The 18,447-nt window shown below is 41.3% G+C and overlaps 1 protein-coding gene and 1 pseudogene across 1 annotated transcript in view; both read left to right on the forward strand.

Annotated features, from left to right (window-relative positions):
* Positions 1 to 18,447, forward strand: part of DZANK1 (double zinc ribbon and ankyrin repeat domains 1) — a 180,682-nt gene that overhangs the window by 144,620 nt on the left and 17,615 nt on the right. Inside the window, exons 15-18 of the mRNA XM_006902459.1 lie at positions 1,759 to 1,850; positions 2,174 to 2,303; positions 11,499 to 11,579; positions 12,255 to 12,382. Of these exons, the coding sequence (XP_006902521.1) occupies positions 1,759 to 1,850; positions 2,174 to 2,303; positions 11,499 to 11,579; positions 12,255 to 12,382 (431 nt within the window). The remainder of the gene's footprint in view (positions 1 to 1,758; positions 1,851 to 2,173; positions 2,304 to 11,498; positions 11,580 to 12,254; positions 12,383 to 18,447) is intronic.
* On the forward strand, positions 4,872 to 6,062 carry LOC102868521 (annotated as a pseudogene).

Consider the following 18,447-nt stretch of genomic DNA (forward strand, 5'->3'; position numbering starts at 1 on the left):
TGAACAAGTGTATCCCTAAAAAATGTGACCACAAGAATCATATTTGCCCAGAGAGAAAGCTCAGAAGGCAGAAGGGGATAGAATTTAAAGACAAAGGAGGGTAGGAGTCACAGGAAGGAAGTAGAAAGCTGCTTTTACAATGTGGGAACTGTAATTAATGCCACAAAACAAATATGTATGAATAATTGAGTGGGAAAATTAATTGTTCTATAAACTTTCACTCAAAACACAATAAGTGGAATTATCACTTACCCTCTTGGTCCTGTAGTTCTCAGACCAGTTAATTCTTCTGAAGTCTGATGACATGTCTGTGATAACAGCTGAGGTATAATACCAATAAAAGGTGTGCTGTTGTGTGCTTTGGCCTCCTCGTGTTACATAAAATAAACACAACTTTGTGACCACATCTCCCTTGATCTACCCTCTTATGTGGTGACTATAAGCATTGCCACAAAGCCAGCAAGTGTGTGGAGGATTGATATGTACACCTTTTGGGTTTTGGGCATAATGTAAGAATATACAAAACAGTAAAGGATTGATAAAATGGGGAAAGAAGACAAGGAAGAGGAGAGAGCTAACATTTATTGTTGTGTTGTTAGGTCCTGTTGGGTCAGTACTGACCCATAGCTGGCCATACAATGGGTTTTCAGAGGCTGTAAATCATCCTGTAATGCTGGAAACATCTCTGTAAAATTAGGATAGATACAGATCTTGACTAAGTCAGAAGAGGATTGATGTAACAAATTGAGTAATACACATGAATGTACTCTGAAGCCAGTTCAACACTAAATGCCATGTTTAGAGCAGAGCCTGGGCCCGGGATACTTTGGGGAGCGAAGAGGAGTAGGAGAAAATGGAGAATGAAAGATGATGCATCTTGAGCAAAGTCGAGCTTTCGTCTAATCCACGGGGAACTCTGGACTGTGAATATTTCTACCAGGTTGTCTCTTTATGAGGCAGGTTGTGTATGGGGGATGAGGAAGGGCTGTATCCTCTAGAGAAAAGCAGCCCCTCTGGAGAAAGTCTACAGAGGTCAGGTCCCCAGAGAAGGGACAGCTATGCGCAGTTAGTAGCAGACTTGGGTATCCTGACCACAAAGGGGAGCTGGATGAGGCACTGATGGCATCTAGAACACCTGTCAAGTAAAAGGGAAGAATCTGTCCTCAAGTTGAACACCCTCTCTCTGAGCCTGTGTGACCAGTGTCCAGTGAGGAGCAGATGGTGCCCACAGCAGGAGGACAGCTGCCTAGGACTGAGCAAGATACAGAATTCTACGCCTGGCTTATGGATCTATCCTAATACCCATTCTCTCTCATTTTACTTTCAAGCAGCCCTTGAGGGGGTTATAATATTTCCATTCTGCAAGTGAGGAAACTAAGGCTTGGAGAAATTAAGCAACTTGGTTCATCCAGGGAGGCAAAACCTGTTAGCTAAATCCAGGACATTGAAGAGTTTTAAGTAAGAGAAAGCCAAGGTTAATTATAAATTGCACCAGGTGACAGAGCAGCCACAAGGAAGGTAAGCTCACAGAAACTTGTTGGAATGAGTCCCATGTGAAATGTGAGGCCACACCTGAGGTGCTGCTTAGAAAACAAACTATACAAAATTTCATGATGAGGTGAAGGGGTGTCAGGAAGGGTCTCCCAGGTGCCTGGGTAATAGAAACTTCATTAGCTAAAGAAGAGCAACTGGACAGAGAGAATTGGAGGACACAACAGCCTTATCATTTGTGGTACATGAATTTTTTTCATTGGTCAGAACCTTTACTTCAACCAGATGGTGGATTTCAGGGACCACTTTCTGAGCAGTGTCACTGAGGCCGGAAATGGGCTGATTGGCAGCTTGGGTGAGTTGTTCCCCTCTGTGGATTTTTAAACAATTTATGAACTTAGCAGGAAAGCAGTGGAGACATAAGTAACCCAAATAGGGTTTGCCAGCCCAACGTACATCTTTATGCGTCAACCATTTACTTCTCTGGCTTCCCTGAAGTCGGTGACACTTTGACCTTTTGGTCTAAAAACTAACCCCCTCAGTGTGTTACCCTTCTCTGTCTTGGACTGAAGAAAATTACTCTTAAGAGTCCTTGTTGCCAGTTTTAATAAAAAAGAAATTGCTTTTAGTCACCTTGATTGACATAGCTGTAGAGTTCTCTCTTTGCCCCAGAGTTTGGCAGGTGGAATAATTTTGGACTTCAGCTCTTTCTTATTTCAGTGAGTGACTACAGTCAACCTACTGCAGATACCAGAGAAAAGATGAAGAAGCCAGAGAACTTCAAGATCAAAAAGTTTCAAGAAAAGCTTACAGTATGTCTCTTTCTTTTCTTATTAAAAAAAAAAGATATTTTCTAGTTTATTTACAAAATTCAAATAAATTGTTTTCAAGAACAATTTTTTTCAATTTCCCTCACACCCCCCCACCATCAAATTGTACAACCCTATGATTAATTCCCCCTCCCCCTGCACATCCACATCCTTCTGCTTCCACCCTCTCCTACCCCTCTTGGATCCTTATACTCACTCTACAATAATGGTTTTATACAGTATTTATCCTTGTGGGACTGAGTTCATTCACCCAGCATAATGCTCTCCAATCCCTCCCAAGTTAGGTAATAATTTACAAAATCATCGCTCTTGCGTGCTGCATAGTATTCCATTGTGTGGATGTACCATAATTTCTCAATCCATTCGTTTGTAGTTGGACATTTGGGCTGTTTCCGTGTTCTCATGATGGTGAATAATGCTGCTATGAACACTGGTGTACAAAGCTCCATTTGTGCCTCAGTTCTTATTTTCTCAGGGTGTATACAAAATAGTGAAATAGCTGGGTCATATGTAATTTCTGTGTTCAGCTTTTTGAGGAAGCACCAAACTGCCTTGCACACTGGTTGTACCATTTTACAATCCCACCGACACATCATCTCCAACATTTATTACTTGCTGCCTTGTTAAACTTTGCCACTCTTACTGGAGTGAGATGGTACCTCATTTTGATTTGCATCTCTCTTATTGCCAGTGATTTGGAGCATTTCTTCATGTGTCTATTTGTCATCCAAAATTCTTTCCATGGGAACAAATACAAGAGTCTTATAACAAAAGTTTAAAGAATACTCCTGGACCTCCACAAGAAAAGAAGACTGATAACCCAGTTACATAACAGACAAAAGACAAATATGTCTGCTTCTTGTAGCTGCCTTTTTCAACCTGTTTAGTGTTTTATTCTCATGTTTAATGGATGAATACTCTTGTTTACTGTTTCTCCTCCTTTAAAATTACAATATATTTACATTTTGTGGAAACAGAATCCTCCTAAATATTAGTTTTCTCTGGGGTTAGTTCTGTCTACCCACTTTGATTCTTCTCGCTTTCATTTTCTTAAATAAACAGGGATCCTGGCTGGGCTGATCCTGGTTTTGTTTCTGTTGCTGTTTGTGGCTTTTTTTGGTCTGATCATGTTGACAAATGATTAGTACAGGTGCCTAGTGTGCTTATTAAGATGAGGAAGGAAAAGACAATAGGGACTGTATGGTTGATCAGATCCTATGGGTATTATAATTAATGTTAGAGAATAAAATGTGCATAAATTATTGGGAAAAAACCCAATATACTTTCTAAATATTCATTCAAATTACAATTTTAAAAAGCAAAAAGACAATAAAGTCACAAAGCTTACAAAAAAGAATCTTTTTCCAAGAAAAAAACAGCAACAAATTAAATAATAGCTATTTAATAATACATTGATAGGCTTCCAGGATCCCAAGATCCTGAGAAGCTGGGGTCTGAACAGATAAATATGCTATAAGGGACCTTTCCAGAGTCCTGAGAAGCAATGATGTCAATCTAGAGATTAAAGTGCACCTGATCCAGTCTGTGGTCTTCAAAATTACTCGCTATGCATCAGAGAGCTGGATAATGACTAGCGATGATAGAAGAATTGATGCCTGTTGTGCTGGAGAAGAGTCTTGAACATACATACCATGGACCACCAAGAAAACAAATAGGTCTGGCTTGGAGAGGGTGAAACTAGATTTCTTTTTGGAAGCTAAGATTTCACATACTTTGGGCATATAGCCAGAAGGAACTGATCTTTGGAGAAGGACATCATGCTTGGAAGGGTAGAGACACCGTGCAAGAGAGGATGACCCCGGATGAGATGGATTGATACAGTAACCAGGGCAATGGAGCTCCTCAAGAGTTACTATGTTCCACTACTGGGAATATACCCCAAAGAGACCATAACTGCCATCCAAGCAGATATATGCACACCCATGTTTATTGTGGCTTTGTTCACAATAGCAAGGTGTTGGAAACAATCTAAATGCCCATCAACAAACAAATGGATAGAGAAGCTGTGGTATATTCACACAATGGAATACTACATTGCATTGAAAAACAAGGAACTCATGCAATATTATTCAAAATGGATGACACTGGAGGACATTATGCTGAGTGAAATATCTCAGTCACAAAAAGACAAATACTGAGGAAAAAAAAAGACAAATACTGCATAGTGCCCCTGTTGTAGAATGGGACTGACCTCAGGGTTGGGGTAAGATTGAGAAAAACTGGATAAATTATGTGTACTGCATTGAAACAGATGAGGGAGAGAACAGTTTAAAAGCGATATATGATAGGGTATTATGGTTATGACAAGAGTCCAGAATGAAGATTGCATAGTGGAGTGTACTCGGGGTGGGAGAATTGTATACCAATGAAGGAATTTTTCTTTCACTTTTCAAAGAGAAGAGTGAACTGGGGGGTGAGGGGTGGGCAGGGAGAAAAGTGCAACAATGAATTAGTAGAAATCCAAAATCTCTGTAAATGTTTATTAAAATTAATAGAATTTTTTAAAAAAAAGAGTTACTGATCTATGAAATGGCAGAGAATGGGGAAAATTGTGACCAGAGACGTTTAGCAATGAACAAGGAGCAACATAATGGAAGCTTCACAGACCCTTCTTCAATGGATGAAAAGAAGAGGGGGGATCGAGAAGAAAGGTAGAATATTGTCCTATGGAGACAGCCACTCATTACCTTGCAGCATTTTTTCCTGGAAATCCTAGTTACAGCATCATCAAAGCATTGTGGTGTCTTTTTTACTGCTGCTTACCGTGCTTACAGCTGTGTATTATGTTGAAGGAATACATCAACAGTATGTGCAACATATAGAGAAAGTTTCTTTTGTATACCTACTGGATAGGCTTAGGAACTTTGTCTTCTGTTGGTCTTGAAAGAGGGTACATCTTTCTGCTTTATTTGGGTCCAGACAATAGCTTCTGTGACATTACCTGCTTATGAATGTAATTCAGTTAATTTCCCTGAACCCTCCCTACCCAGATCAGATTATTTTTCCAGATGAAGAGAATATTGAAGGAGCTATTTCCGCATGGAGCATCATCTCAAAAGTTAGGATTGAGGCCTGCATATGGGTTATTGGTACAGCAATTGGAGAGCTGCCTCCATATTTCATCGCAAGAGCAGCTTGACTCTCAGGCACTGAACCAGATGATAAAGACTATCAGGAATTTGAAGAGATGCTTGAACATGCAAAGACTGCACAAGACTTTGCCTCCCGGGCTAAACTGCGATTCAAAACCTAGTACAGAAGGTTGGCTTTTTTGGAATTTTGGCCTGTGCTTCAATTCCAAATCCTTTGTTTGATTTAGCTGGAATAACTTGTGGACACTTTCTTGTACCTTTTTGGACCTTCTTTGGTTCAACGTTGATTGGAAAAGCAATAATTAAAATGCACACTCAGAAAATCTTCATTACAGTAACATTCAGCAAACACATAGCAGAACAGATGGTGTCTTTCATAGGTGCTGTCCCCGGCATTGGTCCTTCTCTACAGAAACCATTCCAGGAATACCTGGAAGCTCAGCTGCAAAAACTCCACCGCAAAAGTGAAATGGGCACCCCACAAGGAGAAAACTGGTTGTACTGGATGTTTGAGAAGTTGGTCATTGTAATGGTATGTTACTTCGTTCTGTCCATCATTAACTCAATGGCACCAAGTTATGCAAAACTAATCCAACAGTGGTTGAACTCAGAGGAAAAAACTAAATAAGCAGAGAAAGTTTTAACTGTAGACATCAGAATGACTGGGCCGTGCCTTACCTGTATGTTTAGAATGAAGTCAAGAAAAAACTTTAAAGACATCTTTGATCATTAAAAATAATAGTACATTGATAAATGCAAGCCTGCATCTAATAACTGCCTCCCTTCTTGACTGAGCTTGGACTCCTCCAGAAAACATGCCTAGCACAGTATCATCAGACGTTCTGTTTTGCTATATAATTTTAAAGATTGAGATTATAGATATTTATATTATTTTTATAGATAAATTTTCTTTTTAACATATTAATGAATTTTGTTCCAGAATTTTTTCTATATGTGTATAGTTTGTTTTTTAAATTAATTTTACTTCATTTTCCCTCTCTTCCCACTCCTGTTAACTCTCCAATATTAATTCTGTCTGAATATAAACCTTTTCTTGTTTTTGTTATGTGCCAGTTGAGTCACTTGCAACTCATAGTGATGTATAGTAGTCCTGAAAGCTGCTCTATTTTGTGCCAACTTTACTGTCCCTCCTCCCCTCATGCTCGCTCTCTCCCCTGCTGTGCGCTCTCTCTCTCTCTCTTGCTCTCTGCTCGCGCTCTAGTTCTCTCCCCCACGCGTGCTCTCTCTCTCGCTTGCTTGCTCTCTTTCCCCCCTCCCCTTGCACATACTCTCCCCCCTCGCTCTTCCCCTCCCCGTGTGAGCTCTTTCCCTTCCCCCTACCCTGTGCCCTTGCTCTCCTGCGTGCTCTCTCTCTCACTTGCTCGCTATCTCTCCCACCATGTGAGCGCTTTCTCTCCCCGTCCCCCCCCCATTTGCTCTCTCGCTCTCGCTCTCCCCGAGGGTGCTCACTCTCACTCTCTCACTTGCTCGCTCCCTCCTCCCTGTGCTCTCTCTCTCTCCCCAGCCCTGTGCTCTCGCTTCCTCCCTCCCACACCCTTTAGTATTATCATTTACTAGTGACATACACAGAGTTTTAGTTACATTCCATGGAGAGAAAAAATTTTCAGCGTAAGCAAGAAATCAAAACAGTATTTAACTTGCAAGGCCCCCATTTGTACCTGGCTCAGAAGCAGCCCTTTTCTGCATACATCTCCGTGCACAAACACAACCACAAAAGCATCACAGTTTCCTACAGAAACAAAGGTCATTTTCCTCAGTCCTGCATAGAGATGTCGTTAACAGTATAAAGCACTCAAGGAAATCAACCTGCAGTTTTCTGTGGACTACAGAGTGAAAACTATGGGTCCTGAAAAGCCATTTATAAACATGCACAGTTAGTTTCATAATCTTTAAAACAAAGATCAAAGTTTGTCTATGCCATTGCATTGACCATAATAAAATAGAAAAGGGACAAAACCATCATTTAAAGTTAACACTCCAAAAATGTTCAATTTATACCACAAGGAGAAACATCATCACGGTTCTGGAAAGGACAGGACTCTGTCGCTGAAATCGGGCTCACTGCAATCTGCTCTCTACAATGGTCCTGGGTCTCATGGTGCAGTAAAATACAAACTGATAACCACATACACATGGATATGATCTTTGCCAGTTAGTTTACTGATATAATCAGTCTTGAACACGTTTCTAAATTGTGCCGTATAACTAGGTAAAGCTGAGAAACTTTCCAGTAAAAACTGTATATAGTGTCATTATAATTGAAAGAAAAATAGTGAAAAAATAATGGCCCCAGAGCTGCGAGCACCAGAGAAAACCAGCAGCTCCCTGCTCAGCGTCCCCCACCTTCCCGGTGTGGAGGCTGCCACCCGCATTGTGGCCACTGTGACCACAACCTTCTCTCAGCAGCGATGCACAGCCTTAGTGGCATCTTCTTTTCTTTGTGATATTTGTAAGGTTTGTCAACTTTATCAATCCTTTCAAACAACCAATTTTGAATTATGTTGATTCTTTGTATGGCTTTTCACTTGCTGTTTTCTCCTGGAGATTGTAGTCTTTGCTTCCTGTTCTTTCTCTAATTGTCAGGGATATATTGGATTAAAATGGTGATTTCAGTTCTTAATTATTTTGTTATGTACACATGTATTACTATAAATTGACCTCGAAGTATTGCCATTGCTGTTTCCCAAATATTTTTGTATGTTATGTTTTCATTCGCATTTGTTTCAAGAAAATGTCTAATTTTTTTTATAAAATTTTTATTTTATATTGGAAAATAGTTATTTTCCTGTTTTATTCTGTTACCACACAAAAGAGTGTGAATCATGAAACAAATATGAATACATCTAGGAGACATTATGCTAAGCAAAAAAGTCAGTCAGAAAAGACTGTAATAAACCATTGTTTAATTAAAAAGGGAGCTCTCCTGGCCTAGTGGGTAGGGAGTTGTACTGCCAACTCAAAGATTAGTGACTTGAATCTACCATTTTCTCATCCAGAGAAGGGTGGCCACTCCCCATTGCAATTTACAGCCTCTGAAAAGCTACTGGAGGCTCAACTATGAATCAGTTATTATTCCATGGCAATGATGGTTTGGTTTTCTTTTATTTATTACTTAGTGGTGTTAAAGCAAGGCATTAGTTAGTTCCCAAAGGCCTTTAGTTGTCAGATGCCATTTCTGCATTTTTTTCCATTGACCTTCCAGTAGTTAATTTTTAAAAATCAATTTCTTTCTCTTTCATAGATTTCTTAACCACAATAATTACCATCAATTAGTATTATTAATTACAATATCTAATCAGGATGTGTTGGAGTTGTTTTGTGCCATTGAAAATTACTCTTCTCTGACCCTCAAGAGTGTTTTCAGAGGCTGTAAATTGCATAGGAAGAGCTTGCCATTTTTCTGATTGGAGCATATGGTGGATTAGAACTGTGTGCCCTTGGGTTAGCAGTACAATTCCTTACCGTTCAGCCAGCAGAGGGTTTTGTGGTGGTGGTGGTAGGTGCCCTCAAATCACCTACAACTCATAGCTACCCTGTGTATCAGATCTGAACTTTGTCCCATCCTTCACTATCCTCACCGTCTCTGACATGCCATTATCACAGTCACAGCGTCATCCATCTTGTGGAGATTCTGTTTTTCTAACACTCTGCAGTCCTAGCATAAAGGATTATTCTGAGGACTGGGTCTTCCTGACAACACGCCCGAAGTATGTAAGACAAACCCTCACCATCCTTGCCTCTGAGAAACACATTGGTGTACTTGCTGCAAGAGGGACTTGTATGTTCTTTTGGCAGTCCATGGGATATTCAGTACTCTTCTCCAACACCTCAATTCAAAAGCATTACTACTTCCTCTGTTGTCCTTATTCATAGTCCAACTTTCTAATACATAGGAAGCAGTTGGAAAAGACCAGGACTTGGATCAGGCAGTCTTTAAACTGACGTCAATGCTTTTTCCCCACATCCCCATCCTGTAGACTTAGCACCGTTATAAAAAAAATGAGTTGACTATAAATTTATCTTATTATTTTTATTTTCCTATTTGTGCTTTTGTTATTTTAACTTTTTTATGTATTCTGATTCCCGGAACACTGTATCTTCTTCTAGTTTTGAAATGCTGTTAATAAGCATAAGTGGAATATAGAGTTCCTTGAACTTAGTAAGAGTTTACCGTTGTTTTTTGTGTGTGTGTGTGTGTGTGTGTTTTTAAGAGTTTACCGTTTTAGAGACTCTCCCCACTGTATTGTTAGGGTAGGGAATCTTTCCATTGCCTTCATTATTTCATTTGCATCTTGATATAATATCAAAAACTAAAACAATAAATCAATCATTCAGGAGTCATTTTGAACAAATATATACCAAATATGGTTAAAAATAAAATGTTATTCAAAGCCTGCTAAGAAACCAGGTCTAGGTCACATGTCTAGAGGCCACAGCTGCAAGAGAACCTCAAAAAGGAGAAGGGTGCAACAATGAATGAATGGAATTCCAAAATCTCTGTAGATGTTCATTGAAATGAAAAATATACAAACTAAATTAATTTTTAAAAGTGGAAAAAAAAGTAATGCATAATGTGGATGCTTTCCAAATGAGGAGCCTTTCCACAAGGGTTTCTTAGATTGGGCAGATGCCATCACTCTGCTTAATAAATTGATTTCTTCTCTCCATTTCAACAAACATCAATTAAGAAGATAAACATCTCAGAACACGTGCAGCTGACATTTTCATAAGTTACAGTCCATTTCCCCGGAAGGCATGAAATTCAGCACATTCAGGGCCCCACAATACTGCCTGCTAGGTCGGTGATTTAAAGTCCCTTTTTCTGAAGCAGCCTACTGAGAGCAGGAAGCCATAGCCTGGACATCATCTTCTGAAAGGTTCAGGGTCCTTGGCTGCCCCCTGCCCTGCTAGGGAGCCAGAGAGGAAAGCAGATATCATCTCGACTTTGTAAACAAGGCAGTAGTGGCCCCCTGACCACCTAGCACTTAGCCCTAAACCCAGCTGGCAATAACATACTCAAAGTAATGCTTTCCAGATGCCTCCTCCAGTCGTCCAGCAACCACAATCTCAGAAGTCTTTATATATAAAGATACACTTGGATTTAATAGGAAAATTATCTCATCAAAAGAATCTTATAGCAGTTTAAGAATAAAAATGACAATTCCTGCTTTAAATTTCTAATGATAAATATGAGCTTTTCTCTCTAAACAAGAGATCCGCATTAATGATTCACTCTTCAAGTAAGCACATTTTCTGATCTGTTATATTCAAGCTGACCCTGAACATTTTATACACTGTTTTAGGATTCACCTGGTAGTGTTCCCTTCAAATAGTCATGTCAGTCAAGCCAGTGTCGCTGTAGTGTCCTTCCCCCAGTTCAAAACTCTCAGACTTACTGCTGTTGAGTCGGAACTGGTTTCCAGAGACTAAAAGTCACATGAGTTTAAACTGCCCTTCTAAGGGAGCTCTGGTGGCCTAGTGGCAAGAAGCTGCACTGCAGTCCCAAGGGTCTGTGATTCAAATCCACCAGATGCTCTGCTGGAGAAGGAGGGGCAGTCCCCTCCTGTACCAGTCAGATCCGATTTGACAGTGCACACACACACACACACACACACACACACAAAATAATAAAATTGGAAAAAAATTAAACTGCCCTCCTTTGAGGTGGCAGTGCAACCCCCTAGTCATTAGGCGACCAGTCTCCTTTCCTCAAATTGTTGTTGTTATGTACCATCAAGTCAAAACCGACTCATAGCTGACCCTCTAGCAGGTTTTCAAAGAAGATGAATCACGTGGGAGGAGATTGACCATCTCTCTTCCATGGAGCAGCTGGTGGATTCGAGTCCCTGGCTTCTGAAGACCACACACATGTGCATATAGTACATTCATACACACACTTGTGCTTGCCTGCCCCAGGGGTTCGGAGTACGCCTGTATCCTCGGAAAGGAAATCCTTGCCTACTAAGTTAATCTCAGACAAGTGAGGCTAAAGGGTGATACTATTTCAAAACCATGGAAATAACCACATCCTATAATCCTCTAGCCTGAAAACAGAGACCTGCTGAAGGAAATCGGACCGACAGGGAGAGGAAGAGTCTCTGTGGTTGAACAACTGCTTGATGAAGTGAGTGTAACCCAAAGTACAAGTTTCTGAACATTTTCAGCGCATGTTGTATCTCTGTCTCTTGCTGGTGGGAATTTTACTCAGTGTTGGGAAAATTACAGTGCCATTTTCAAAATGCTTGAGAATGAGTTAAAGGAGTACTCAAGGGCATTCTGTTGTTGCTTGATTACTAATTTTTATAACAAAGGAAATAAGCATAAAGGTGGACTCAAGTTACATGTCTGAAGATAGATGTCATTCCTGGGCTATGTATGGTCTGTGTGACCCCAAGCTAACTTCAGCCTAGAATCCCTAAGAAATGGTTGGAGCATCTTAGTCTCCTGATGGGATGGATGCTTTACTACCTGGGTGATTTGACAGCTCTGTCCGTTGTAAATTGTCCTAGTGTTTCCCTAAATGAGATGGATTGGTATACTCGCCATGACAGCAGACTGTAAGGACAACCGAGGGTCACAAAGCTTTGTACTATATCGACCAGTCACCTTGAGTCACAGTGTACTCAGCAGGGACCGTCAGCAACAACTTAGTGTTTCTACTTCTCTTCTCCTTTGCTCTAAAAGCAGTTTAGTCCCATAAGCAATTTATTAAGCTTAACATACTCTGCTATGCTTAGGATGGTAGTTGGCTGCCGTTGAGGCAAGGTGCTATGAGTTTTTCCTTTTCTGTATGCTGCAGGGAGCCGATCCCAACTGCAGAGATGGTGAAGACCGACCAGTTATCGCAGTGGCTGCTGGGAACAAGCACCATGCCATAATCCCAGTCCTGGTGCAGAGAGGAGCACACATCGACCAGCAGTTTGGAGTGTAAGTGGAGTCTTGATCCACTAGCTATTTCACGGGCAGCTCACAGGGCTGTCCGCCGCAGATTCAGCCTACACACGTGCATGCATGGCCTTGACACCACATAAAATCCATCTTTATCCATTCCAGCCTTCATGAGAGGCCTATTTGCTTCTAATTTCTAAATTTGAGTAAGACAAAATAGTTGACAATTGCTTTGTCAAGTGTAGTAACTTTTATAAATTATATTTGTTAACTTGGGAATTCATGTTGTGTGGAATAGTAGATAAATCCTTAGTTCTTGACATGTTAGCAGATATTTTCACCATGATCTGAGTTCTCAGGATGGTACCAAGATAAGAGAGACCCGGTTTTCCCTTTGGAGATGTACCCATGGAGTTAATGTGGAAGAAACGTTGTCTAGTCATTTCTGAGTTGGAGAGCTCCTGGGGAGGAGGCTGATAAATCTAAGTTTGCCATCATTTCCTGATGCCTGGGTTCCCCAGCTGGGAACAAACCAAGGACACCAGGCACGTAGGTGTTCATGCCTCACTTCTGTAGCCATGTCCTTGCCCTGCTCATGGATGCCTTCCCAGTCTAGGGTCTTTGTTCGATGACAAATTACTTTGGAAACATAGATGGAAAGTTCCTCAAGTTCGGGTCATTTGCATTGAAGGTGAGTAGCCCCTTACATCCTGCTAAGTGCATGGCTGAAATAGTCTTCCAGTGACGTGGGTATTTCACAACTTCCTGTTACTAGGACAAGGTCAGATCAAGTCAGTGAAGGTGTGGTTGAGTCTGCCAGGGCCAGGATTTAGATACTTTGACTTCTCGTTTTCTCTGTTTTGACATTTTCTCCAGTGTTTTTATTCAGAATATATACCTGTTAATTTTTCTATAGTCAGATGAAAATTTTTGCTCAATTAGGCATTTGTATCCATAGACATAGCCCACTTTTGTTTTAGTCTTATAGGTGACGTGTCTGGTGTGTGAAAGAGTTGATAACAAGTTTACTCAAGTTCCTTACAGTTTACAGTCATCCTGCTGTGTTCATTCTTTCAGCATCCCACTTAGTATAAATTTTGGAGTTTTATTCCTAATAAAAATAATGTTGACTTTTTTCATATTAAGATTTACTTTATTTTTTTCATAATTCAGACAAAGTTTTCTTCTAACACTTAGGTATAATGTTTTGTGGTTGGTACAGAAATTGCATGAGCATATTTTACAATGATGCTTGAGTATGATGAATCTTGGCTTCATGAAGAATCTAGGTGAGAGGATGAAGCTATTGAAGAAACCAGATACTTGTCTTGTTTTGATGTTCTTCAGCTTCTGTTTTTGCTTAATCACCACCCTACAGATCTACATTTATACACGGGATTACATTACATAATTACAAATCTGAACTAGTGGCTTCACTCATCTATTCACCTGTGTATAATAATTCTTTCTTTCCCCCTTAAAAAATCCTTGGCTCACCTAAGGGCCAATGGAAATTTATTAAGTTATTTTTGTCCTTTTCTATCTTTCCCCAAGTGGTTTATTCCTTGCAAAATGCCTGACATGACACCAGAGGGGAACCCGGAATGGAGGCGTTCCCCAAGGGGCAGCCTGGGAACTCAAATACAAGTGGAGGGCACAGCCACATGTGGGACAGGCAAGAGACAGCACAAGGAACGTGTCTTCTTAAGTAGACACCAGGGCTTGCTTTTCTGTGCCCAGGGCAGGGAGCTGGGACCCTGGGGGAAGGGGAACCCTCAGCTGCACACATTCCCCAAAGGATCCTCTATCCATCAGGCTCCAAGGGTCTGGAGGGCAGAGATCCACCAGATGTGGGGGAGGGGCTGAAGGGCATTATGGCTGATGGCTGGTGCCTAGCCATTAGGCATTCTGCCTCCGCCTGCCTTGGGGACAAAGGGGTGTGGTGGGCAGGCTACACATGGGCCCAGCTCTGGTAGGGCAGGGGGCACAGGAGCAGGCTCCCGCCAGGCTAAGACAGAGGCCCAGCATGGCTGCCTGCCCACCTGCCTTGGCTCTGCTCAGGCTGCCACAGCTGGAAGGTGAGCTGAGTGGAGGAGGGGTGGGGAAAGCAGGAGGGGCCACCAGCCCCATGGCCCCACAGCTGTCCTGAGGTTCAGCCCTGGATTCCAGAGCCCCTGCCCCACTCGTGGCCTCAGGCACTGACTGCAGCAGGGCAGCAGACCAGGGGGGTGCTCAGCCCTTGGGCGTGGATGGGAGAGAAGGACAAAGAGAGATCCACTGCAGTATACATGGGGGACAGAGGGGAGGACAGAAAAAGAAGCCCTCCCCAAAGAAAGGTGTGATGGAATCTTGTTAAGTTACCTAGAGGCAGCAGCAGAGCAGGCCCCACCCCAGGAACTGGCCCTGGGGTCCTCCCCTGGGGGCCCTGAAAGAACCAGGGGTTAGGGCAGTAGGCAGATGGGCCAGAGGGAGATGGGGAGCCCAGGACACCCAAAGCTAGACTCAGAGGGGAGGGAGGAAAGCATCTCCTGCCCCCTCAGGGGCATCATCTACCACTCTTGACCAGCTGTGTCCCAAATCTGAAGTTTGATGGTTTTGCCCTCCAGCTCTATGGTTGCACATCTTGAATTCCACCCTGATGGTGCTGATGTAGTTCTCTGTGTATGTATCATCAGCAAATAGAAGGAGCAGGCATGACTTGCCCATGCCTGATATAAGTTTACTAGGACAATAGGGGTAGGTGTGTCAAAGTCAGTAAGACTGGCTCAGGACAGGGCAGGCTTTGGAGCTGTTTTACATAGAGTCACTACTACAGGCGACTTGATGGCACATAACAACAAGTAGTATGTGGTTGGTGAGGAAAAGTCCTTCATGAGTGCTTTGGTTTCCTGTGTCATTCCTACCAGAATAACATACTCAACAAAAAGGAAGCTGCTATAGAGAAATACATATCCTCCTCCAATATTGATAGCTCTTACCTTTTTTTAAGTTTTTTCACTAGTTTATTTACAAAATTTTAATAAAATTTGAACAAATTCTTTCAATTTCCCTCACTCACCACCCATCAAATTGTACAATCCAATGATTAATCCTCTCTTTCCCTTGTACATCCACTTCCCTCTGCTTCCAGCTTCTCCCACCCCTCCTGGATCCTTATACTCATTCTACAATAACGGTCTATACAATTATTTATCCTTGCGGAACTGAGTTAGTTCCAGCAGCATAATGCTCTCCAGTCCTTCTCAAGTTATGTAAAAACAAAATTACTGCTCTTGCATGCTGCATAGTATTCCGCTGTGTGAATGTACCATAATTTCTCAAGCCATTCATTTGTGGTTGGACATTTGGGCTATTTCCATGTTCTTGCGATGGTGAATAATGCTGCTATGAACATTGGTGCACAAATCTCAGTTTGTGCTTTAGTTCTCATATTCTCAGGGTATATTCCAAGTAGTGGAATAGCTGGGTAACATGGAATTTCTATGTTCAGCTTTTTGAGGAAGCACCAAACCGCCTTCCAGAATGGTTGCACCATTTTACAATCCCACCAACAATGTATAAGAGTTCCTTTCTCACCACATCCTCTCCAACATTTATTATTTGCTGCCCTGTTAAAGTTTGCCACTGTTACTAGAGTGAGGTGGTACCTCCTTGTGAGTTTGATTTGCATCTCACTTATTGCCAGTGATTTGGAACACTTCTTCATGTGTCTACCATTTGAATATCTTCCTCTGTGAAAATTCTTTCCATTGTCTTTTGCCCATTTTGTAATGGGGTTTTCAGCCTTTTTCTTGTGGAGGCCCAGGGGTATTCTGTAAACTTTTCTTGAGGTGGTATTACCAAATATTTGTTCCCAGTCTGTAGGTTTTCTTTTTACCCTGTTGGAAAAAGTTTTTGATGTGCACAGAGATTTAATCTTTAGAAGATCCCATGAATCAATTTTATCCTTTTTAGATTGTGCATTTCTGGTTGTATTTGGCACACCCAGTATGGTGAAAATGACAATCTTATCAAAGGCAATTTACATGCAGTCCCAATCCAGATACCAAATTCATTTTTCAAGGAGATTAAAAGGGAAATTATCACATTTATTTGGAGAGACAAGAGGCCCTGAATAAGCAAAACACTTCTGAGAAACAAAAATGATGTTGGAAGCATAGCACTCCCTGACCTCAAAACCTACTACATAGCAGTGGTTACCAAAACAGCATAGTACTAGTACAATGACAGGCACATAGACCAATGGAACAAAATTCAGAATCCAGAAATAGACCCAGCTATCTATGATCAACTGATATTTGACAAGGAAATCAAAGCTATCAAGTGGGTAAATGAAAACCTCTTCAACAAATTCTGCTGGCAAAACTGGACTTCCACCTGCAGAAAGCTGAAACAGGATCCACATCTCACACCATACACAAAAATCAACTCAAGGTGGATCAGAGACCTGGGAGTAAAGCTCCAAACCGTAACGTTCTTAGGAGACAAACTGGGATCAAGCTTGATAGTTCTTATTGACAGACTACCAGAACACATTCAAGGAGAAGGGGGGGAAGAGAAATGGGCAGTAGATTAACTCCTTTACTTCACTGAAAGTTTCAAATGACCAATTAGTTAGCAAGGTGCATTACAGGAAAAGGTGGGGGAAATTCGTTCAAACAAGATTTGTAAGGAGAGAATATATGTTGGTCCAGCATGATAAGATTCAGGATAAATAATTTTAGTTGATTATGCACTAAAAGAAAGGTTTATCTAAAATATAAATTAAGAACACAGTGTAAAACAGACCATGTTTTAGAAGATCTAATGAGACAATATCAAGCTCATTCAGCAGAACAAAATTACACAGTGGCATTCTTGCTTGTAGATTAAGATCTGATAACAAGGCCTGTTCTATCTGGTGCCTTGTCACATTGAAGTTATTTGAGAAGCGGTTTGCACAGAGTTAGCAGAGTCATAATTCAGCATCTTCCAAGGTGGAAATATGCTTACAGGAAATAACAGAAAATCTAGCCATCAGCCAAACAACCATCAGTAAGTAAGTGAAATGACTACTCTGGCAGCTTTGGGAGAGTTGTGGAGAAAGAAGATAAGGCTTCTTAGGACATGTGCCTATGCCATGAATAGGCCCAAACTTGAATTATAAACACCTTATCATAGGCCCTTAAAACTTCAGGAATGAAGTAACAGTTAAGCCTCATCATAATAAGAGAGAATAAGGGTTGATTGAAACATGTTCAGTGTATGGTGTATGTACCCCTAGAAGCATGTGCTCCCCTCTAGTTTGCATTTACAGCTTCACTCTAAACTCTGTATGAAGAGAAAAGATGACCTGATATCCCTGACCGAGGCACAAATGAGAGCAATAGGCTGTTAAGTCAGAACCAACTCATAGCTAACCTTCCAGTGCATTTTCAAAGGGAGTAAATTGTGTGGGAGGAGATTGCCCATCTTTCTCCTGAAGAACAACTGGTGGATTCAAACCACATACTTTTGGATTGGCAGCACACCACTAGGCCACCAGAACTTTCTAAAGATTATAACAATTGGGCATTAAGAGTAGTTGTTGATGAATGAATGAATGGAATTCCAAAATCTCTGTAGATGTTCATTGAAATAAAAAATAATAATAATGAAATTTAAAAAGTAGTTGTTGTTATTTGTTATGTGCCATCAAGTCACTTGCGACTTATAGTGACCCTATGTACAAGAGCCCTAAACACTGCTCTATGGTGTGCCAACCTCATCGTCTTCCACACACCTATTCCCACCACACCAATCATTGAACTGATCCATTTCATCAAGGGTCTTCCTTTCCTGCGCCACCCCTCCACTCTCCAAAACATGATATCCCTCTCTAAGGACTGGTCTCTCCTAGCAACATGTCCAAAGTATGTTAGACAAAGCTTCAAAATCCTTGCTTCCAAGGGGCAACCTGGCTTCATTCTCTCCAAGACAAACCTGTTCTCTTAGCTTGTTGTTGTTGTTGTTGTTGTTATGTGCCCTTGAGTCGTTTTCGACTCATAGCGACCCTATGCACAACAGCCCTAAGCCCTGCTCTATCCTGCGCCAACCACACTGCCTCTGACACACCCATCCCGATT

This window comes from Elephantulus edwardii, unplaced genomic scaffold (assembly GCF_000299155.1).
Source record: "Elephantulus edwardii isolate Elephantulus edwardi_28Jun2011 unplaced genomic scaffold, EleEdw1.0 scaffold00416, whole genome shotgun sequence".
In the NCBI taxonomy this organism is placed as follows: domain Eukaryota; kingdom Metazoa; phylum Chordata; class Mammalia; order Macroscelidea; family Macroscelididae; genus Elephantulus; species Elephantulus edwardii.